The 21,393-nt window shown below is 41.6% G+C and overlaps 1 protein-coding gene across 2 annotated transcripts in view; it reads left to right on the top strand.

The window, feature by feature from the left end:
* Positions 1–21,393, top strand: part of adarb1b (adenosine deaminase RNA specific B1b) — a 218,940-nt gene that overhangs the window by 165,653 nt on the left and 31,894 nt on the right. For both annotated transcript variants that reach the window (XM_084085070.1, XM_084085069.1), the window contains exon 5: positions 19,881–19,958. In XM_084085070.1, the coding sequence (XP_083941196.1) occupies positions 19,931–19,958 (28 nt within the window). In that variant the 5' untranslated portion in view covers positions 19,881–19,930. The remainder of the gene's footprint in view (positions 1–19,880; positions 19,959–21,393) is intronic.

The raw sequence follows: 21,393 nt of genomic DNA, 5'->3' as shown, positions 1-21,393 counted from the left end.
AAGACGTAGGGGGTCTCGGAAAATCCGTTAAAAAAAATAATTTTGCGATGATCTGTTCCATTGTTATGGGCAGTCGAATGTGACTTGTTTTCGACAAAAAGTATATAATACTATAATACTAAACAAAACCAGCTTCATTTTGTCGTGATCGCGTGATCGCTGGGTGTACTCTTCATCATCATCATCATCATAATCACTCACAGGCTGCGGAAGAGCGCCCTCTATCGTAAAACCACTGAAAACACCCAACGTGACGAGAATCTCGTCGTTGGCGGTCTGAGCCTTGGAGTGAAATGACATCATCAGCAGTCAATGAGTTAACTATTTTATATTTTTCAATCTGCTTACCCAGAAGCCAGCCCGTTTCTCCCACCGTGGAGCTGTAGAGAGACGACCTCATTTACCTCTGAGGACACTTGTTTGCACCTTTCAGTTAAATCAGGGGTTTTCAACTGATTTTGACCCAGGGACCACCATCCTGACTAAGAGCAACCTGGGGACCGCCACTATTGTGCGTGGTGGGTCCATCATAGACCCACCCCACACAATAGTGGCGGGGGGTTCATGCACCGCAGGGAGCTGGAGAAAATAGCTATAATATCAATATAATATCTAATAAAATACACTGATTTTGTTTGAATATGATGGAATATGATTAAGGATTACACACACACACACACACACACCATAAAAAAAAGAAAATATGTTTTTTTTTTTTTTTAATGCATGGCCAGGGACCACCTGCAATTGGTCCACGGACCACCGGTTGAAAACCCCTGGGTTAACCCTTTAAGACCGGAGGTGATTCTTAAAAAAAAATCTAAATCCTAACAGTTTTTTGAAAAAAATATAAAAAATATTTTTTCACGATTTTTCAAAAATAGCAGATCTACAAGCTCGTAGCGCGGCACTCGGTGCCGCGCTATGAGCTTGTATATCTGCTATTTTTGAATAGCCAAAGAAATCGAAAGTGACACAGATGCGTTCCAGGTATTAATGGGTTAAATTAACTCTTTTGCAGTGTATTCTCTATTCTCACATTTTGACCCAGCACCAGTTCTGGTTCTGGGTCATGCAGCCATGCTATGATTGATACAGGTAGGTACACTACAGTGTCAGTGGCCTAAATGTCATTTCCGAGCATGCGGGATGAATCACATTGGGATCCAATGGATTGGATCGGTAGAGCCCGAGCTACACGTAGTCGCGTGCGGGGGTATCGCGCACCGGAAATAGCCGATCTACAAGTGCACAAAGCGCCATGCTCCTCTGTGTTGTGAGCTTGTAGATCTTTTATTTCCGGTTGCATGACACCCACGCGCTAAGTATAAATCAGCTGTGTAGCACTGTCCGGCTAGCCAGCTAGCCTATCTGTCTGCGTTAGGGGGGCGGCTGAGAGGGCTGTCTGATAGACCGGCTCCCCTACTCCGGGCATTTCCCACGGCCATTTGTCTCTGTCCTCTCTGTCCCCTCTCTCTCTCTCTCTCTCTCTCTCTCTCTCTCTCTCTCTCTCTCTCTCTTCCCCCCTCCCCGCATCTTCGATCTCTCATTTTGGATGTTAGGCCTTGTGTTCGATCTGTTTTCTCTCCTCGGAGTTCCTCTTCGCCATCTCTCTCTCTCTCTCTCTCTCCCTCCATATTGGGTTTTCTTCTGTCTGTACCACCAATCTTGTTGGTTTCGACCACCCTCCTCCCTCCTCCCTCCTTCCTCCTTCACCCCCTTTAGCCATTATTTTTCCTTTTCTGTTTTGGAGGGTTTCTAATAACATCCTAACACACGGTTTGGTTAGGTCCTGAAAAGAACCTACATAGAAAATAAAGTTGCGGGTTCATGGTACAGAATCAGGCATGAGATGTTTTGAGATGTCTTTATTTGGGGATCAGGAAAATAGCAGTTGTGATAGTAGTTAGTCATTCGTAGTAGTAGTTTGTAGTGGTTTGTTTTCATTTGCATGGAGTGCTAGATAGGTGATGATGTTGAGCATTGCGACGGGCATAATTAAATAGTGGCTTTTTCAGCTCAATGAAAAAACTAAACGGTTTCGGAAACCACACCAAGGAGTGGGGACCAAATTATATTATATTATTATTATACGTGGGTCACCGTTAAAGGAGTAGTTCACCCCAAAAATGACTTATTTTCTATCAATTGCACACCCCATGAAGCCTTGAATCCATGCACTTATTTTTGTTTTTGTGGCATTCCTAAGCCAATAATTTGATTCCCGTCTCCTACCGGCTAATGTATCCGGTAGGAGACACAAAGTAGATTATTTGTGTCTCCTACCGGATACACACCCGGTCATCAAATTATTGGCTTAGGAATGCCACAAAAACTAAAATAAATCCATGAATTCAAGGCTTCATGGGGTGTGCAATTGATAGAAAATAAGTCATTTTTTGGGCGAACTCCTCCTTTAATGACGTAATTGCTGTTACCGTGCCAGATCAACGTAGTAGGTAGTGCTTGGTTAGTGACCATCGATTATGCCTTACTTTTCACAATGCATTGTGGGATACAATGAGTCCATGTTAGGGTATAAAATAATTCTCCATACATTTGGAAAGCACTGCAAAATGGTGAACTCGCTTATTGTGGACACAGCCAGTGTTGTGTGTGTGTGTGTGTGTGGTCAGTCACAGAATAGAGCACTAAAATAGCTTCCTGTGACCGTCCAAACTTGATGTCACTCAGGACACTGTCCTTTGTGTCAGAGCCTGGCCCTTTGGTGCCGGTGTAGGCCGAAAAAACAAACCTGGAAAAAAGTGTCCACAAATTATACTTCAACCCAGGTACGTTTGGCATTGGGAGTCGACCGCCCTCAGGTTCAGTGTGACACAGCTGTTTTGCCCGCCGTCTTGGTCTGGTACAAATACACCTGGGGCGTGGGGGGGGGGGGGAGGGGAGCGAGAGAACCTGTCGTCATATTTCAAATGTTAAATGGAGCAGCTCTAGGGCACACGGGGGCTGATGACTGGAAGAAGCGAATGTCTCTCTCTCTCTCTCTCTCTCTCTCTCTCTGGCCTGTAAAATAGATATTATAGGAAGACATGGATATTGTTGAAGATGCTTTTGTACAACTTTGTGTGCATGTGGAACTACGGGTGACCCAGAAATATGTAGCTAATATGCTAGGGGCCCGAACACCTACGTCGCACCGCTTATTCGACTGATATGCCCATATATGGAGATCTCTGTATCTGTCAGTCCTTGTCCTCTTTATGCCCATGTATGGAGATCTCTGTATCTGTAAGTCCTTGTCCTCTTTATGCCCATGTATGGAGATCTCTGTATCCGTCAGTCCTTGTCCTCTTTATGCCCTATGGAGAGCTCTGTATCTGTCAGTCCTTGTCCCTTTTATGCCCATATATGGATATGTCTTTATCTGTAAGTCTTTGTCCCTTTTATGCCCATATACAGTATGGAGATACCTGATGTCAATAGGTATATGCCCATTTATGGGCATGCCCCCTTTTGTGCCCATTTGTATGGAGCCGAGTGATCTGTTCGCGCCTGACGCCATGACGACACATTGAGGTTAGACACTCCATATTTGGGCGTAGCTGCATTGGGAACTCCTCATAGCTGAGTCATGGTGACATGAGCGTGACATCAGAGGTCCGGCCGGTCCTCCCCTTAAGCACATTTGAATATGGGGTAAAGTGTGTGTGTGCGTGCGTGCTATGGGTGTCGTCCGTGTTGGCTGTCCCCGTTCCTGTCAGCCACAGAGCCTGGTCACTCGCTGTGGGGTGGTCAGCTGATGAACTCCGGGAGCCAGCAGAGCCATTTAGCTACAACCTCTCCTCTCTGGGCCATGCAACACCCCCACCCCCACCCCACCCCACCATCACCATAGCACTGGTCACACATACACACACACACACACACACACACACACACACACACACACACACACACACACACACACACTCTCTCTCTCTCCAACAACCCCTCCGGCTCTGCAGGCACCAGGGGGGATTCATAGCTACTCAGTCCTATGATTTATGACCGCACCTGAAGCCAACAGGGAGTGTGTGTGTGTGTGTGTGTGTGTGTGTGTGTGTGTGTGTGTGTGTGTGTGTGTGTGTGTGGGTGCGGGTGTGCGTGTGATATTGGACAGAAAAAGATGAGTTGGGGGAAGGATGGGTGTTGCGGGGTGGTGGAGGAGGAGGAGGGGGTGGGAGGGTTGAAAAGAAAAGGAAAAGACTAATGTGTGACTGAAAGAATAAGTGTCGGGGGACATTATGAGAAGAGCTGAGCTCTGAGCTCTGAGCTCTTCTCAGTATGTGTGGATGGACTTACTGCTTATTTGAATTCCACCGTGATGGAGCCAGCGCATACTGCAGAGTGCACTGTATATAGCTAAAACAGGTTTTTGTGTGTGTGTGTGTGTGTGTGTGTGTGTGTGTGTGTGTGTGTGTGTGTGTGTGTGTGTGTGTGTGTGTGTGTGTGTGTGTGTGTGTGTGTGTGTGTGTGTGTGTGTGTGTGTGTGTGTGTGTGTGTCCATGTGCGCTTTGCACAGACTTTACACCTTACCTGTGCTTTCTCCCATTATTGCTCGTCCCCTACCCCCCCCCCCACCACCCCCCTTGACTGAACCTTGGTGCTGCCAGCCCTCCAAAATGCAATCTCCCATAAAACCCATCAAATAAAAAATTCATATTGATACTGTGTCCCCCCCACCGCAAACCCCCCCCCCCCCCCCATCCCCACCTCCTCCAACCCCGGCCCCCCACCCCCACACCCACCCCCACACCCACCATCAGCCGTCCTGGATGATGAACGACCAACTGTCAGATATTAAAGTCTGGAACACAATAAAAAGACAGATTCTCCCCTTTCTCCACCTCTCCACCATTTCCCCGGCCACAACTCAGCGCTCTCAGCTTTGACTAAATCCTGCCTGGTTTTGAGTGAAGTGAAAGTCCACTGCTGTTCATTGTAACGTTGATGATACTCCCCCCCACCCCCCCCCCTTTTTTTTTTACAGTGTGAATATGGGTTATATAATTGGGAAGATATATTGTAAGGCTTATGCAGTTACATACTGAATTATCCAGCTACTTGAAAAAGTTAGAATTTGTATAGGTGTTTAAACTTTGCTATAGAGACATATGGCAATCCACAATTCAGTTAATTATAAAGTGAAATAAAACATTCAAGGAGAAGAGATTATTATGATTATTATTTTATTTTTTATTCATTTATTATTATTTTAACCCATTAAGACCTGAGGCCGCATCTAAAAAAAATCTAAATCCTAACAATTTTTCGGGAAAAAATATTAAAAAAATATTTTTCACGATTTTACAAAAATAGCCAATGAAATCTATGCGTTCCAGGTATCAATGGGTTAAAAAAATGTACCTGCTAGGAGCACCCGTAGTGGTGTTTAGAGTATCAGGTCTGTTTGTAGCAAAGAAAACTAGGCAATCCTGCCATGAAGTTCCTCACCGTTAAAGTACATAATTATGTGACAAGTCCCACCACTATTCGCTGTTCCTGTAGCTGTTTGAGCAGTGTTTTTTTTAAAAGACGTATATCCACTTTTATCAATTGCTGGAGATTGCTCAATATGTCAAGTATTCATATCGCAAGACTGTTCTGTTGCAGTGCAGAATCTCAGGCCGCCATATCAAGCTGACGAAGTGTCATTCAAATGGGCAGATTGGGCAGAACTGTTAGAATGACCATGAATGCATAACATTTGGAAGTTGTAGATATTATGTGGGAAACATATCTCATATGCAGCAGGAGAAATACAGTAGAAATCCCATTTATTTTGTCAATATATTGCCTTCCTATAAGATATCTCGAGTGGAGCAGTGTTCACTGTTTTTGTGACATTTCCCATTCCCATGATTTTTAACACCTCAGAGTCAAGGGCAGAGCTAAAGCCCTAAAGATGTAGGCTATATAAAGTTTACAGAAACGCGTGAAAAAAAAGTTGCTGGTTTTCAGCTCCCAAAGTTAAGTTAACCCATTAATACCTGGAACACATCTGTGTCACTTTAGATTTCTTTGGCTATTCAAAAATAGCAGATATACAAGCTCATAGCGCGGCACCGAGTGCCGCGCTATGAGCTTGTAGATCTGCTATTTTTGAAAAATCTTGAAAATCTTTTTTTTTTTTTTTTTTTCAAAAAAATGTTAGGATTTAGATTTTTTTAAAGAATCGCCTCAGGTCTTAATGGGTTAAAAAGTGGGAAAAGTGAAGGGGAAATGCTCTCCTCTCCCCCATGAACTACCATCAATGTGCTCTTGTATATAACACTCATAACCTCCAACTTAGGCTCTGCTGAAGCTCCTCGGAGGCCAAGTACAGCAGAAGACCGAGGTTGTGCTGAGAGGCTCCCAGGTGTGTTATCGTATGAATCTGAAGTAGGGCAGTGCAGAAACATATCATGCATGGTCAGCAAAAACCTTCCTTGGATAAAGGCAAAAAAAAAAAAAGTCAAAGAAAGAAGTAATAATAATATATAAAAATGACCTCGAGGATCATCAAGTATATTCCTTAACCCATTGAGACCTGAAGCCGATTCTACACGTCTCAACAGTATTCTGACAAACGTATGTTTCCATATCAGTGGTGCTCAAACTTTTTCATGTCAAGGACCCCCAAAATGATATGTATTTGGCCGCGGACCCCCATCAAAATATGTTGTTCCAGGGACCGCCCAGAAGCAAAGATTTGAGTTAAAAATGTTCGCTTTAAAAATATATATATTCAAAGATTTGCACACATTTTCACAAATTTTCAAAAATAGCAGATCTACAAGCTCGTAGCGCGGCACTCGGTGCCGCGCTATGAGCTTGTATATCTGCTATTTTTGAATAGCCCAAAGTGTAAAATAATGCTTTTTAGCTCAAATCTAAAAATGACACAGTTCCAGGTCTTAATGGGTTAATAAAGAAAACAATAAATTCCTTGTTAATTCCATTCAAAACAATGTTGCGCATTCCTCATAAAAAACATTTTTCATTTATACCTTTTTTTTGCCCTGGCATCGGTTGTAAAATAAAAGGCATTAAACCAGACATAAATTTGATCAATATGACTCTGAATTTTGCCGTGCCTTAGGGACTGGCGCTATATAGATGCTGTGCGAAGGCAGTGCCATTATTGCCTCTAACTCTCAGCTGGGCTTCTGTATTGCTCCATTACCCACCAAGGCCTGATTCTGCCACCGCCAACATCCATGCCACCCCAGAGTGCCTGTCAGACCAAGGCAGTCAATTAAACAGACTGTCGGTCAAGCAAGTACTGCGGGCCTAAGGACCAAGGATTTAGGGCGAGGCATTTGCCCAGTGCCATTTTTATTATTGATCATATAAAATGTCACCTATGATCAAATTAATATTTATATCCATTGCCCTCAGGTATAATGTGCTACCTTATTTGTTAGTTATGGGGGAATTGTGTCACAATTTAAGGTGTAGAGAATTTCAAGCAAAACAGACCTTACATTATCACAGTTAATAACAATATTATTGAAATAAACGTTTTATTTTTCTCTGAAGTAATGCAGTCACCTCTGATATAGCATTTTTTTTTTATGAAATTAAAGCTATTGAAAAGTAAACATTTGATTTCTTTGTACCACATTTTCTATTATCCATTTGCTGTACAAATCATTGATTAAATATATCAATTCAAAACCTAAAAGACAGATTCTTAGTTGGGAAAGTGTGAAAATAATTGTTATAACCTACGGTGGTGTTCCAAAACAGTTCATTATTACAATGTATTATACATGTGCAACACAAAATCAGGTCTTGCCTTTATCAGGTCTTATCTATATTTTAGCTTTAAGCTAAGCTAGCAATTTTAGGCCACAAATAATACATTAGCAAACCAGCAGGAAATAAAAACTAATAATAAAGATAACTGAAATCTACAAATAGTTTGATATGCATAATCTTTATTAGTTCTTTGTTGTTGTTATAATAATCGATACACTTTATAATAGTTGCTTTAAAAGTGATATTTAAACAACCTTTTCTTTGGTACCATTACTGGCTACAGAACCGCTATGGTAATATCTGTAAGAACAATGCATTTGTCACATTTTCCAGGGCAAAGAATTTATATTAAACAAAAAGCTTCGACATATCCATTACTGGGCATCCAAGCGACGCAGTATTATGAGCCATATTTCAAAGAAAGAAGAAAGCTCAGTCCCCAGTAAAAAAAAAAAAAAAGAAAACATTCAAACACTAACACATGCTATGAATGCAAGCTATTCAGATCATGACCATATCTTTTACCTCTGGTGTGTGTAGTTTAGGTTATTTAACCCATTAAGACCGGGAACGCATCTGTGTAACCACTTTAATCTTATACTTTGGCTATTCAAAAATAGCAGATCTACAAGCTCATAGCGCGGCACCGAGTATGAGCTTGTAGATCTGCTATTTTTTGAAAAATCTTGAAAATGTGTGCACATTTTTGAATATATATATTTTTTTTTAAGCGAACATTTTTAACTCAAATCTTTGCTTCTGGGGATTCTACAAATATCTTCTAAATCCTAACAGTTTTTAGAAAAAACTTATGTTGCTATAATATCAGTGGTTCTCAAACTTTTTCATGTCAAGGACCCCAAAAATGATATGTATTTGGCCGCGGACCCCCATCTCAAAATATGTTGTTCCAGGGACCCCCCAGAAGCAAAGATTTGGGTTAAAAATATATATATATTTTCAAAGATTTGCACACATTTTCACGCCTTTTTTCCACAAAAAATAGCAGGTCTACAAACCATGCCATGAGCTTGTAGATCTGCTATTTTTGAATAGCCAAAGAAATAAAAAAAAATGACACGGATGCATTCCCGGTCTTAATGGGTTAAACATATAAAAGAAATGTGTCAACATAGAAAGCGGACAAAACATACCTTACAGATGTATGTAGGTATTAAAACAATGGACCTGCTGTATATAAAAGAAAACAGCCGGCGTATAAAACATCCCACCTCAAAATCAACAAGCAAAGAAATAAACAAAAGCAAATAAACCAGACAAATGCATACGTGAGCAGAAGCTGAACGAAAGCAGATCTCATCAAACCGTCACATCCCCATTAACCCATAAAGACCTGGGACGCATCTGTGTCATTTTTAGATTTTGAGCTAAAAAAAATACATATCATTTTGGGGGTCCTTGACATGAAAAAGATTGAGCACCACTGATATAGAAACATATGTTTTTCAGAAAACTGTTAGGATTTAGAAGACAGTAGTAAGAATCGGCCTCAGGTCTTAATGGGTTAATGTCAGATTTGCCACTGGGGGGAATCCAGCAATATTATACATATGGATCCTTGGAGATAGAATTCTGCACCAAGGCATATGCAGAATTCACGTCAATGTTCACACGGGTGATAGATGCCATTATTCAGGCGAGTTACAGCATCGTGGATGATTCAGAAGGCCAGAGTTATCACAGAAACCTCAGGGTGTGTCTATCGGTGAAACTCTGAGATATCTGTACTTTTGAGTCCACATCTCTGGGTGTACTGTACAGAACGTACAGTTTGGCCAATGTTGATGTAATGGATTATCTCCCTCAGAGACTGCTCTGCTCTCCATTGTTATGGTGGGTTTTGTGCATCGTATTGTTAGCAACAGTGCAACACACCAGCTACAACTGGCTTTCTGTTACAGAAAGAAAACACGTGTCTTCTTTTGCTGTGTGTAAGATTGTGGGGATACATACTGTATGAGGCTGGGCTTGAGGAGCTGAAGCATGCTATGCTCATTTGTGTGTGTTTGTGCGTGTGTGTGTGTGTGTGTGTGTGTGTGTGTGTGCGTGCGTGCGTGCGTGCGTGCGTGCGTGCGCTTGCGTGCGCTTGCGTGCGTGTCAGTGAGGAAGGAAAGAGGAGAAAAGTCTTACGCTGTTTTCAAAGCTTCTCCCGCTCCCATGTACTGCATGCTATATGTCAGTGGTTCTCAAACTTTTTCATGTCAAGGACCCCCAAATTGACACTTATGGACCCCCATTTGAAAAGATATGCCAAGGCCCCCCATAAGAGAAGATTTTTACGGCTCTCTAGCAGTGATTTTCAACCATTTTAATTTCAAGGACCCCCAGTTTGACATGCATTAGGGCTACGGACCCCCATTTAATGGCATTTCTATCTCTGGGACCCCAATTCATATTGTAAAATCAATGTTAATTTAACTCTGAGAGTGTACAAATGGAACCAAATGGACCCGTCAGGGTCCATTTGGTTCCATTTTTACACTCTCAGAGTTACAGACCCACAAGGGTCCATTTGGTTCCTAACTATCTATCATTTAGCTGGGGACCCCCTGGAACTCCCTCAAGGACCCCTGGGGGTCCCCGGACCCCACTTTGAGAACCACTGCTATAGGTCCAGTCACAGCAGCATGGCTCCATGCCCCCAAGTTTTAAAGCAGGAGGCATTCACCTTCTGAATGTGCTATTAATGTAATCTGGGTGACCAAGAAGTTATATTATTTTCCCTATGGGCCTTGAGGATAAGGCAGCTGTGTCACTGACACTCTGCAGAGACACTGGTTATAAGGTGGGACATGTTCAAGTGAATGTTTAGACCAGCTTTAACAACCAAGCCATGGCATCCAATACCGGAGCACAAGATTAATGTCCCTTTGGAGTCATAAATGTTCCCTTTCTTTTCTTTTCTTTTCTTTTCTTTTCTTTTCTTTTCTTCTAGCTTTAATCATATTTTACATTTTGTTAGAGTTACACAGTACATCCGTGCAATAAGAGGCTTGTTTTCAATTACTCTGGTTCACACATAGTGTGACCACCGCTACGTTCCTCAAATTAAAAGTCGAGGAGAAGCTGAGTGCCGTGGAAGCAAAAAAAAAAGTGTCTGATGACCTATAAAACCTATAAAATAAAGAACCTTTTTGTTGAAATGACATGTCCCTACCACTTACAGTGCAATGCACCTGACCTGACTTTAAAATGAGACAAGGCAGTCAGAGGCCATCATCTTGTCAGGGGGCTAATCAACATCAATCAAAATGTCAGTGGGGCAATTACCATGTCATTGGGATCAATTACAAATATATTGGACTTTTTGTACTGCCTGTACATCAATAGGGAGCGCAGTACTGAACAATTAATAATGTACATTGTTTGACATTTTAATCACAGATGAATCATAACCCAGACAAATCTAACTGTGGCAATTGTTATGAATCACTTACAACACTAGTGTTACATTGTATCTATACTGTACCTGTAGCTATTATTTTATATATATATATATATATATATATATATATATATATATATATATATATATATATATATATATATATATATATATATCATTTATTTATTTATTTTGGGGGGGGGGGGGGGGGGTCCTTGACTTAAAAAAGGTTGAGAACTACTGACCTGAGCAAACTTTTGAGCATAGCCCAAAATCTTATGGTACACAGTAAAATCCTTAGTGTTAATTCCCCTCTAAGATTGTAAAAACTGACCCATAAGGGTCCATTTCAACTAAAACTCAGGAGTGTGTGTGTGTGTGTGTGTGTGTGTGTGTGTGTGTGTGTGTGTGTGTGTGTGTGTGTGTGTGTGTGTGTGTGTGTGTGTGTGTGTGTGTGTGTGTGTGTGTGTGTGTGTGTGTGTGTGTGTGTGCGTGTGTGAGACATGTAATATTGGACCATTGAGCCTACAAACTTGAATCACAATGGGTCAAGATCAGCTCCTTGTCATCAGCTGAAATGCTTTGTGTGGACATCTGCGGCACTTGAAGCTTGTTGTTGATGTATTCTGGGCACCCACCCCTCGCTGTGTCCAAGTTTTACTCTAGAACTTTCTAACAGTCCGGTAAGTCGACGCGGGCTGACAGTGTGACGCTGTGCACACCACGATACTGTTTTACATGTTTCCAGACTTTGAATTCTTGAAAGTTTGCCCTTCACTTTGAAATCGACAGGCTTTCATATAGTGTCCAACACACTGAAGCTGTTATACCGGAATCCATCAGAAATTCAGATCTCCTTCGTTAGCTTGGTTTGCCCCCCCCCCCTTGGGGGGCCCTGGAGCGAAAGTTTTTTCTCGTAGATTTTTTGCGACCACCCCCCCGCCCCCAACCCCCCACTGTCCTTCAAGGGCAGCTCTGTACACCGCCTGCTGTTTTAGCTCTTTAAGACCGGGGACGCATCTGTGTGTCCTTTTTAGATTTCGTTAGCTCATAGCTCATGAGCTTGTAGATCTGCTATTTTTGAAAAATCATGAAAAGTTGTGCAAATATTTTATTGTGTTTATTTTTTTTGGCAGACATTTGTAACTCAAATCTTTGCTTCTGGGGGTTTCCTGGAACTAAGTATTTTACAAATGTTAAAAAATATAAAATCCAAGATTTTGCCACACATTTTCACGATTTTTCAAAAATAGCAGATCTACAAGCTCATAGCGCGCCACTCGGTGCCGCGCTATGAGCTTGTAGATCTGCTATTTTTGAATAGCCAAAAGAAATATAAAAATGACACACAGATGCGTTCCCGGTCTTAGTGGGTTAGAGGAGATAATGATATTCTTTCTTTTACTTGGAATAGGATTGCATTTTTTTTTCTCCTCTATCTCTTTCCCACTCACCTCCACCTCGTCCGTTCTCCACTTTCCCGTACCCCCCCGCACGCCCGTACCCCCACACGCCCACCTTCCTGGTCCGTCGGCCATGCCGTGCGCTTGCCGATGCTCTATCTCTCCGTCACAGTGCGGGGGGGCGAGGGATAAGAGACAAATCAAAACCACCTTATTTCCCCTCAGTCCCTCTCCGCTGTCCAGATTGAATTTGAGGGGTTTTTCATTTTCTCTCTCATCGGTCTCCCCGTGCCCACCTGTCCTCCGTCCCACCCAAACTCTGAATTACCTCAAACAAGGCCCCTCTCACCGGCTGATGATGCAGTATCATTTATGCATGTGGTGGGAGATAGTGGGGGAGCCCACGGCATCGAAAAAAAACCTGCGTCAGCCCAGCCGTGCGTGTCTGGAAAGGGTCACTTACTGGAACGCTATCAGAGTTCATATACAGTGCATTTCTCAAGACGCATGATTTGCTCAAGCGTAAAACTGTTGTGATTGGGTTTTGAGAGGCTCATTTTTCAATGTTAACTGGAATTAAGGGGACACTATATTATTATTATTATCATTATTATTATATTATTATTATTATTGTCTAGACTATGTTTTCGTTCTCGTCCTTCCGTGTGTCCACCAAGCTAACATTGGTCAAGCTTCACGTGACACGTGACAATATGTTGAAAGGGTGTGCTTTGATTGGCTAGCGAGACGCATGATGAAATAGAGACCTATAAATAGGTGTGTCACTTCAAAAGATCATTTATATCTTTTGAAGTGAGGTAAGACAGGATTAATCAGTAACAGTACTGGCGGAGACCTGTGCTCCGAGGAGCACATTTTCTAGTTATTATTATTATTATTATTATGTAGTGTGTATTGGATATATATATTGTTACAGTGATCTGATCCGTCATTGTAGTCAAAGTTAGTCCTTAACCCATTCAATCCGGGAACGCAACTTTGTCATTTTAGATTTCTTTGGCACTTTAAAAATAGCCGATATACAAGCTCATAGCGCTATGAGCTTGCATATCTGCTATTTTTGAAAAATCGTGAAAACGTGTGCAAATCTTTGAATATATACATTTTTTAAAGTGATTCTTTTTTTACTCAAATCATTGCTTCTGGGGGTCCCTGGAACAAAACATTTTGAGATGGGGGGGTCCGCGGCCAAATACATATCTAAAAATGTTGTCTAAATTCTAACAGTATGTTGCTATATCAGTGGTGCTGCAACTGTCAAATGTCAAGGACCAACAAAATGATATGTATTTGGCCGCAGACCCCCATCTCAAAATACCCCTTGAACCCTAGCTGTGACGCGTTGTGACCTTATAGATCTGCTATTTTTGAGATTTGGTGTAGAGGGGAAAAAAGCATACCAGATATAGAGTCGAACTCGGTAATATAAGTATTAGTTAACTAATTATAGATGGTTTATGTGGTTAAAGAAAGAAAACAAACTATTCACTCATTTTCACTTCCTTAACTTGGTTGTTATAAGCTCATTCACACGTTTTTGTTATTAAAGACACAGAACAACTTGGACTAATTTTAGATTTACAAAGTAGGCTGCTACTGAATCAGTGAATAGTAAAGTTGTAGCAATCCATAGCAATGTATTACTTGGAGCAATATAGGGAAGTTATATCAATTATAGTAAATGCATGACTTTGTAACAGATAAATACTTCCACTTGAATGTAATTACAACACTACAAACACAAGCCGACATGCAGCCATGGTAGCATCTGAATGCTTTTTTATTCTTCTGGAGGTTACAGGGAACTCAAAATCAATAGAACAGGGAGGACAAACTAAATCACAGACTGATTGCCTATATCTTGTCCCACTGAAAAGGCACCGCTCTGACATCAGAACTGAAGTAACGGCAAAGGTCCTCTCTGTGCTGCTCGGCTTGTCTTGTTACATTAGCGGTTGCGTGGCGCCCAGGCCTGTTGTAGATCAGGGTCTTGTCTCCATCTTTTTTGGGGACAGTGTCATGATCGGGTCCTTCCCGGCTACTTGCGTCCACTCTTCCCCAGCGCCAGAGCCCGGGAAAATGAGAAAATACAATAGAATACATTACCAATGGAGGCTGTTTTGATATACGAGACCCTTGATGACTTGTAGTCATTTAGCCAACCATTTGTCACTTTCCAAGTAGTGCACTGCTTCAAAAGCTATGAACAGAGACTCATAGCATCCGAAAAGCAGAACAAATTACTCATGTACCTTTAGGTGTATTTCTCTTTTAAAACCTGGTAAATTGCTCCACAGGTTTCAGGGACAAGTTGCATAATTGTAGATATTACAATGGCTTATGGAGGAAAGCCTCTATAAGCTTCCCCCTGTAAATAAGCAAGCACATCATTTCTTAAATTCTGAGGTTTCATTTAAGTTTAGCTCTCAGCAAATTTAGATTTAGATTTAGTCATAGTCTTTTGAATACAATTCCATTTAGTTTTAGTCATGTTTTAGTCATCTGAAATGTTTTAGTTTTTGTCTAGTTTCAGTCGACAAAATTATAGTCGACTAAATCTACAGTTGATTTAGTCGACTAAAATATATTTTGGCGGTGCCTTGATGGCGTCGTAAAGGGTGATTTTAATAGCCGATCTACAAGCTCACAACGCGTCGCAGCGCGACGCATTGTGAGCTTGTAGATCTGCTTTTTTCAGCATGCACACCCTAGCGCAACCAAACATAAAATGACTTGTCTTTTAGTTCTACTGGATCTCTTCTCCACTAGTCTCTCTCTAACATTTTAGTCTAGTTTTTATTTGTTGACGAAATTGTCAATATATTTAGTCATAGTTTTAGTCATCATAACTTAGTTTTTATTTAGTTTCTATTTAGTTTTCGGCGGTGAAAAAAGGTAGTCGACGAAAATGTTTCGTCATAGTTTTAGTCAACGAAATCAACACTGGTTCTGAGGAAGCCTCTTGTGTCTGTCGCTGTATTATTATTATTTAATGTAAAAGGCCCAGAGCAGACAATGCCATTGTCAGTTGTAGATTTACGGAAGACATATTCTCAATTGGTATTCCGAGCATAGACCATATAAACAGGATTCAGAGTGGCATGAAAATGCTCACTCTTGTTTGTTTTTGTTTTCCCAATGATGCTCGATCTTCCAGTTTTCTTCTTTATAGATAACAAATGTAAACTACTACCACCTCCTGGCATGGAGAGTTATTTCCTCTCACGCAGGAGCAGAACAGTGCTGTTGTATGTACGGTGTGTTCGCAGAGCAACTTTGACCAGAGACGTTACCCAATGCAAATTGATCTGATCCGTCACTGTAGTTAAAGTTAGTCCTTAACCCATTCAAGCCGGGAACGCAACTTTGTCATTTTAGATTTCTTTGGCAATTTAAAAATAGCCGATATAAAAGCTCATAGCGCTATGAGCTTGTAGATCTGCTATTTTTGAAAAATTGTGAAAATGTGTGCAAATCTTGCACACATTTTATATACATTTTTTATAAATATATACATTTTTTAAAGCAAACATTTTTTACTCAAATCTTTGTTTCAGTGGGTCCCAGGAACAAAACATTTTGAGATGGGGGAGTCCGCGGCCAAATACATATCTAAAAATGTTTTCTAAATCCTAACAGTATGTTGCTATATCAGTGGTGTTCCAACTGTCAAATGTCAAGGACGAACCAAATTATATGTATTTGGCCGCAGACCCCCATCTAAATTTTTTTTTGTTCCAGGGACCCTCCAAAGCAAATATTGGAGTTCATTTTTTTGCTTTAAAAATATGTATATTCAAAGATTTGCGCTATGAGCTTGTACGTATATCTCCTATATTTGAATAACCAAAGAAATCTAAAATGACACAGATGCTTTCCCGGTCTTAATGGATTAAAAAGAATGCTTACAACGACACTATATATTGTAATTATATGATGGGTTAGAGACAGGTTTCAAGAGTCCAAGGTTTATGAAATTCACATAAACGGCCAAACTCATAGACAGCCACTCGACACTAACACACTTTGATTGTTTCTATCTTTCATGAATTCTCAATGCAGCCCGCCCAATAGATTGGAACTGCTCTCAGAGAATACTTAGATATTCATGACCGAGGCGCCCCCCCCCCCCCCCCCCCACCGTCCAAAAATCAAAACTGACAGGCGGGTTACCGCGTTGAAAAGTGGCAAATTTCAGCGCCGGAGGAGCCGCCGGCTAAGACGATATTTAGTGCAAAACTAGCCTTGCGAGGAGGAGACCTAGCGCTGCATGGCTGCCGGTGAGGTGTGCGGAGAGGAGGGGGGGGGGGGGAGGCCACCTGGCCGAAAGTTTGGCTGCCGCTACCCGAGACAAATTACCCTCATCTCCCACGCCGTCTTGGACTCACCCCCACCCCGTCGTCCCCCTCCCAAACACCCCACCTTTTCATTTTCAATTATGGGCTGGAATATGAATCTTTAATAGGGTGATAATTGTGCTAGCATATTTGCTGTCACCCACCATTAGCCTAGATTAATTAGCCCATTTAGTTTAGCTTAACCCATTGAGACCTGAAGCCGATTCTACATGTCTCCTGAATCTCAACAGTTTTCTGAAAAACGTATGTTTCTGTATCAGTGGTGCTCAATCTTTTTCATGTCAAGGACCCCCAAAATGACATGTATTTGGCCGCGGACCCCCATCAAAATATTTTGTTCCAGGGACCCCCAGAAGCAACGATTTGAGTTAAAAATGTTCGCTTTAAAAACATATATATTCAAAGATTTGCACACATTTTCACGATTTTTCAAAAATAGCAGATCTACAAGCTCGTAGCGCGGCACTCGGTGCCGCGCTATGAGCTTGTATATCTGCTATTTTTGAATAGCCCAAAGTGTAAAATAATGCTTTTTAGCTCAAGTCTAAAAATGACACAGTTCCAGGTCTTAATGGGTTAAGAAAGTGTCTCGCAGAGGAATGGCCCACTCCGATGAAAGGCAGAGAGAGAGAGAGAGAGAGAGAGAGAGAGAGGTAGAATCAGCACAATCTGCTTCGTATCATAATGTCATCTCTCTGTCTCTCTCTCTCTCTCTCATTCTTTCTCTCCTCCTCCCTGCCTTTCTCTATCTCCGTTTCTCTGATTCATTTGTTTCTGTCTCTCTCTCATATTTTGGGCTTTGTTAGGCAGTAATAGTGTTAAGTGATCAGTCCCCATGCATATAATGACACACATTATACCCCTCATATTTCACATACACTATAGATGTACATGGCCCTAACTGATGGCCATATTGCTCAGTCACTATAACATCATATCACATTGAACAATGGGCCCAAGATCTTAAAATCCAGTTGAGAAATTAATGACTGGAAAATTAAAACCCCCCAAAAAAATGTATATAGGGAGCACATATTCATTTAAGGGCTGTCAACTGTTTTATGTATGAAAGAGCATTCTCTGGATCTCGAAATGTTGGTGGAAATAAGCCCTCGGTGGACTGTATATATAGCCTGGTTTCTACTCCGTCGTACGATGGAGTCGTGGCGCGACGCGTTGTGTGCTTGAAGATCGGCTAGTTTCGGCGTGCAACTCCGTTGTAAGACGTAGTATAAATTAACCACTTAACCCATTGAGACCTGGAACGCATCTGAGTCATTTTTTTATTTGAGCTAAAAAGCATTATTTTACACTTTGGCAATTCAAAAATAGCAGATCTACAAGCTCATAGCGCGGCACCGAGTGCCGCGCTACGAGCTTGTATATCTGCTATTTTTGAAAAATCAAGAAAATGTGTTCAAATCTTTGAATATATATTTTTTAAAGCGAACATTTGTAACTCAAATCTTTGCTTCTGGGGGGTCCCTGGAACAACATATTTTGAGATGGGGGTCGGCGGCCAAATACATATCATTTTGGGGGTCCTTGACATGAAAAAGATTGAGCACCACTGATATAGAAACACGTTCTTTTTTTCAGAATACTGTTGGGATTTAGGAGGCATGTAGAATCGGCTTCAGGTCTTATATTCTGACGCACAATGAATTGTAAAAATAGCGGATCTACAAGCTCACAACGTGTCGAATCGCGACGTGTTGTGAGCTTGTAGAAATGAAAATGTGTGTGTGTGTGTGTGTGTGTGTGTGTGTGTGCACATGTGCCACATCAGCCCAGGAGTTCAAGTGCACCAGTTGCCAGAGAAGGATTGGCTCATACGGACGTTAACGTGCCTGCCTCAAAGGAAAGCAAAAGGACCCTAAACTCTAAACTCCTCCTTATGATATTCGCAAGCGAAGAACCAGCCATGGTGTGTGTGTGTATGTGTACTGAGCAGTGCAGTGACTCGGTAGTGTCACTAAGCTGTATACCTACCTCCCAGCACCAGGTGGGAAATTAGGTCTAATCGGTAGGGATATTTAAGTCACTAAAGACTTCTCCTGTCATTAGGGGCCTGTCAGCCATGGCCCACACTCTCACCTTGAGATCTCACAACCCATGATTATATATATATTCATCAAAGTCTGTGCTGTGTGTGTGTGTGTGTGTGTGTGTGTGTGTGTGTGTGTGTGTGTGTGTGTGTGTGTGTGTGTGTGTGTGTGTGTGTGTGTGTGTGTGTGTGTGTGTGTGTGTGTGTGTGTGATCATCAGTACCCCCCCATAGAAAGTGTGTTTGTGTGTGCATGAGCTGAGACCCTTTGCGATGTGTGCGCAGATCCGCGTGTGTGAGTGTGCATCAGTGGCAAATATTTTACTTAAGTAAAAGTATCAATACTGCAATGTAGAAGTGCTCTGTTACGAGTAAAAGTCCGGAATTCAAAATTCACTTGAGTAAAAAAACAAAAGTATTGGTATGAAAACGCACTTAAAGTACCAAAAGTAAAAGTACTAAAATGTTTGAAAATAGCAGATCTACAAGCTCACAACGTGTCGCGATGCGACGCGTTGTGAGCTTGTAGAGCTTGTAGATCGGCTGTTTTCAAATAGTCTAGGTATGAAATAGGGCTGAAGTGGTTAATGTATGTTTTAGAATGTAATCATTTATATCTGCAAAGTAACTAGTAACTAAAGTTTTCAAATAATTGCAGTGGAGTAAAAGTACAATATTTGCCTCTGAGATGTAGTGGAGTAGAAGTAAAAGTACAGACAATTGGAAATAGTCCAGTAAAGTAAAAGCACCTCAAAACTTTACTTAAGTACGGTACTTGAGTGAATGCACTTAGTTACTTTACACCACGGGTGTGCAATGTACTGTAGCGTGCACACGGTGTCCTCCTGACACGCCCACATTTAACCCATCGTCGTCCTGTCTGTTCTCTTCTCTGCTGTCCAGGTGGAGTGGGAGGAGCCAGGCTGCTCCCCGGTCAGCACAAGCCCTTCACCATGGACGTGGACGAGGAGGAGAACATGAGTGAGTGGATTCTTCCATTCCATTCATCTGTCTGTCTGTTTGTCTGTCTGTCTGCCTTGACTACTTCTTCTTCAACGAGTTTCCCCCTCGAGGAGCATATTTCTCTGTATGTATGCATGTCTGTCTGTTCCCCAATCACCAGGTCCCTCTCTCTCTCTCTCTCTCTCTCTCTCTCTCTCTCCTCCTGTCTTACTCTGATGTGTGCTGCAACAATGCAGTTATTACACAAATCAAATAAACAAAAGATTTGGTGTCATTTTTCACCTATAATGATATGCCAGGGATATAAAGTGCTGACATCAATGCTCTTTTCTTTGCTGTGTTAATAAGGCACATCGCTGAGCTGAAACGTGGCACATCTAACAAGTACATGTGAAATGTGGCTACATCTACAGATCTACAAGCTCACGTTGTGTGAGCTTGTATTGATCTGCTATTTTCCTACATTTTCTCAAATGTTTGAAATGATTGGCCTATAATAATGACATGTCCCAAAATAGGGGACGCTGGGGGATAAAGTGGTTACATTAACACTGCGGATGTTGTTGTGTAGCTTTTACTTAAAGGTAGGGTAAGTGATGTTTTCTGGTCAAAACAAAACGCTTTTTGTTAAAGGGTTAAAGCACTATATTCTAATAGTACTCATTGCTACAGTATAGAGTGTTTGTTCAGTAATAAGGGTCCCCCTCAAGTTTTATATTGTTCCAGTTACAATTGTGTCTGCTCAATTGCTACAATTCCACTTGTTTAATCTGTATCCTGACTGAGTTCTCTATCCTGATTGGATAAAATTGGTATCCTGACCTGAAAATGCATTTTCTGTTTATTAAAGAGCTGGAGAGACATGGCGACTCCTGTTACTGAACAAACGCTCTATAGCAATGAATAGAACATAGAGCTATTTAACACTTTTGAAGAAAATCACTCACCCTGCCTTTTAAAGTTTATGAAAATATCTGTCGATGGTGTTAATAATTATGTTTTGATAAGTATCCAAATTCTAATCCAAAAATCTGAAACTCTGCATGTACTGGTTGTACCTTTTTAGTGAGAAAACATAGTTTTGTGTTTGTGTCATCTGGTGCATTGTGCTCATTGTCTGTTCATCAATGTGTCCCTTCCCTGTCTGTGCAGGAGCATGGCTGTGAGCTATTTGGTGTATCCTAACCTGAACCACAGTCACACACACGCACGCATGCGCATGCACATGCATGCGCATGCGCATGCACGCGGACACACATACACACACACACACACACACACACACACACACACACACGGACACACACGGACACACACACACACACACACACACACACGGACACACGTATAACTACACTTATACAAGCACACGCAAGTGTGATAAAACTTTGTAAGGGGAAACAAATCATTCCACCTCAAAAGCTTCAGGTCATATTCACACAGATACTGTACC

The sequence above is a fragment of the Gymnoscopelus microlampas genome (assembly GCF_963454915.1).
Source record: "Gymnoscopelus microlampas genome assembly, chromosome: 17".
In the NCBI taxonomy this organism is placed as follows: Eukaryota; Metazoa; Chordata; class Actinopteri; order Myctophiformes; family Myctophidae; genus Gymnoscopelus; species Gymnoscopelus microlampas.
This window is presented reverse-complemented; position numbering and strand designations above follow the sequence as displayed.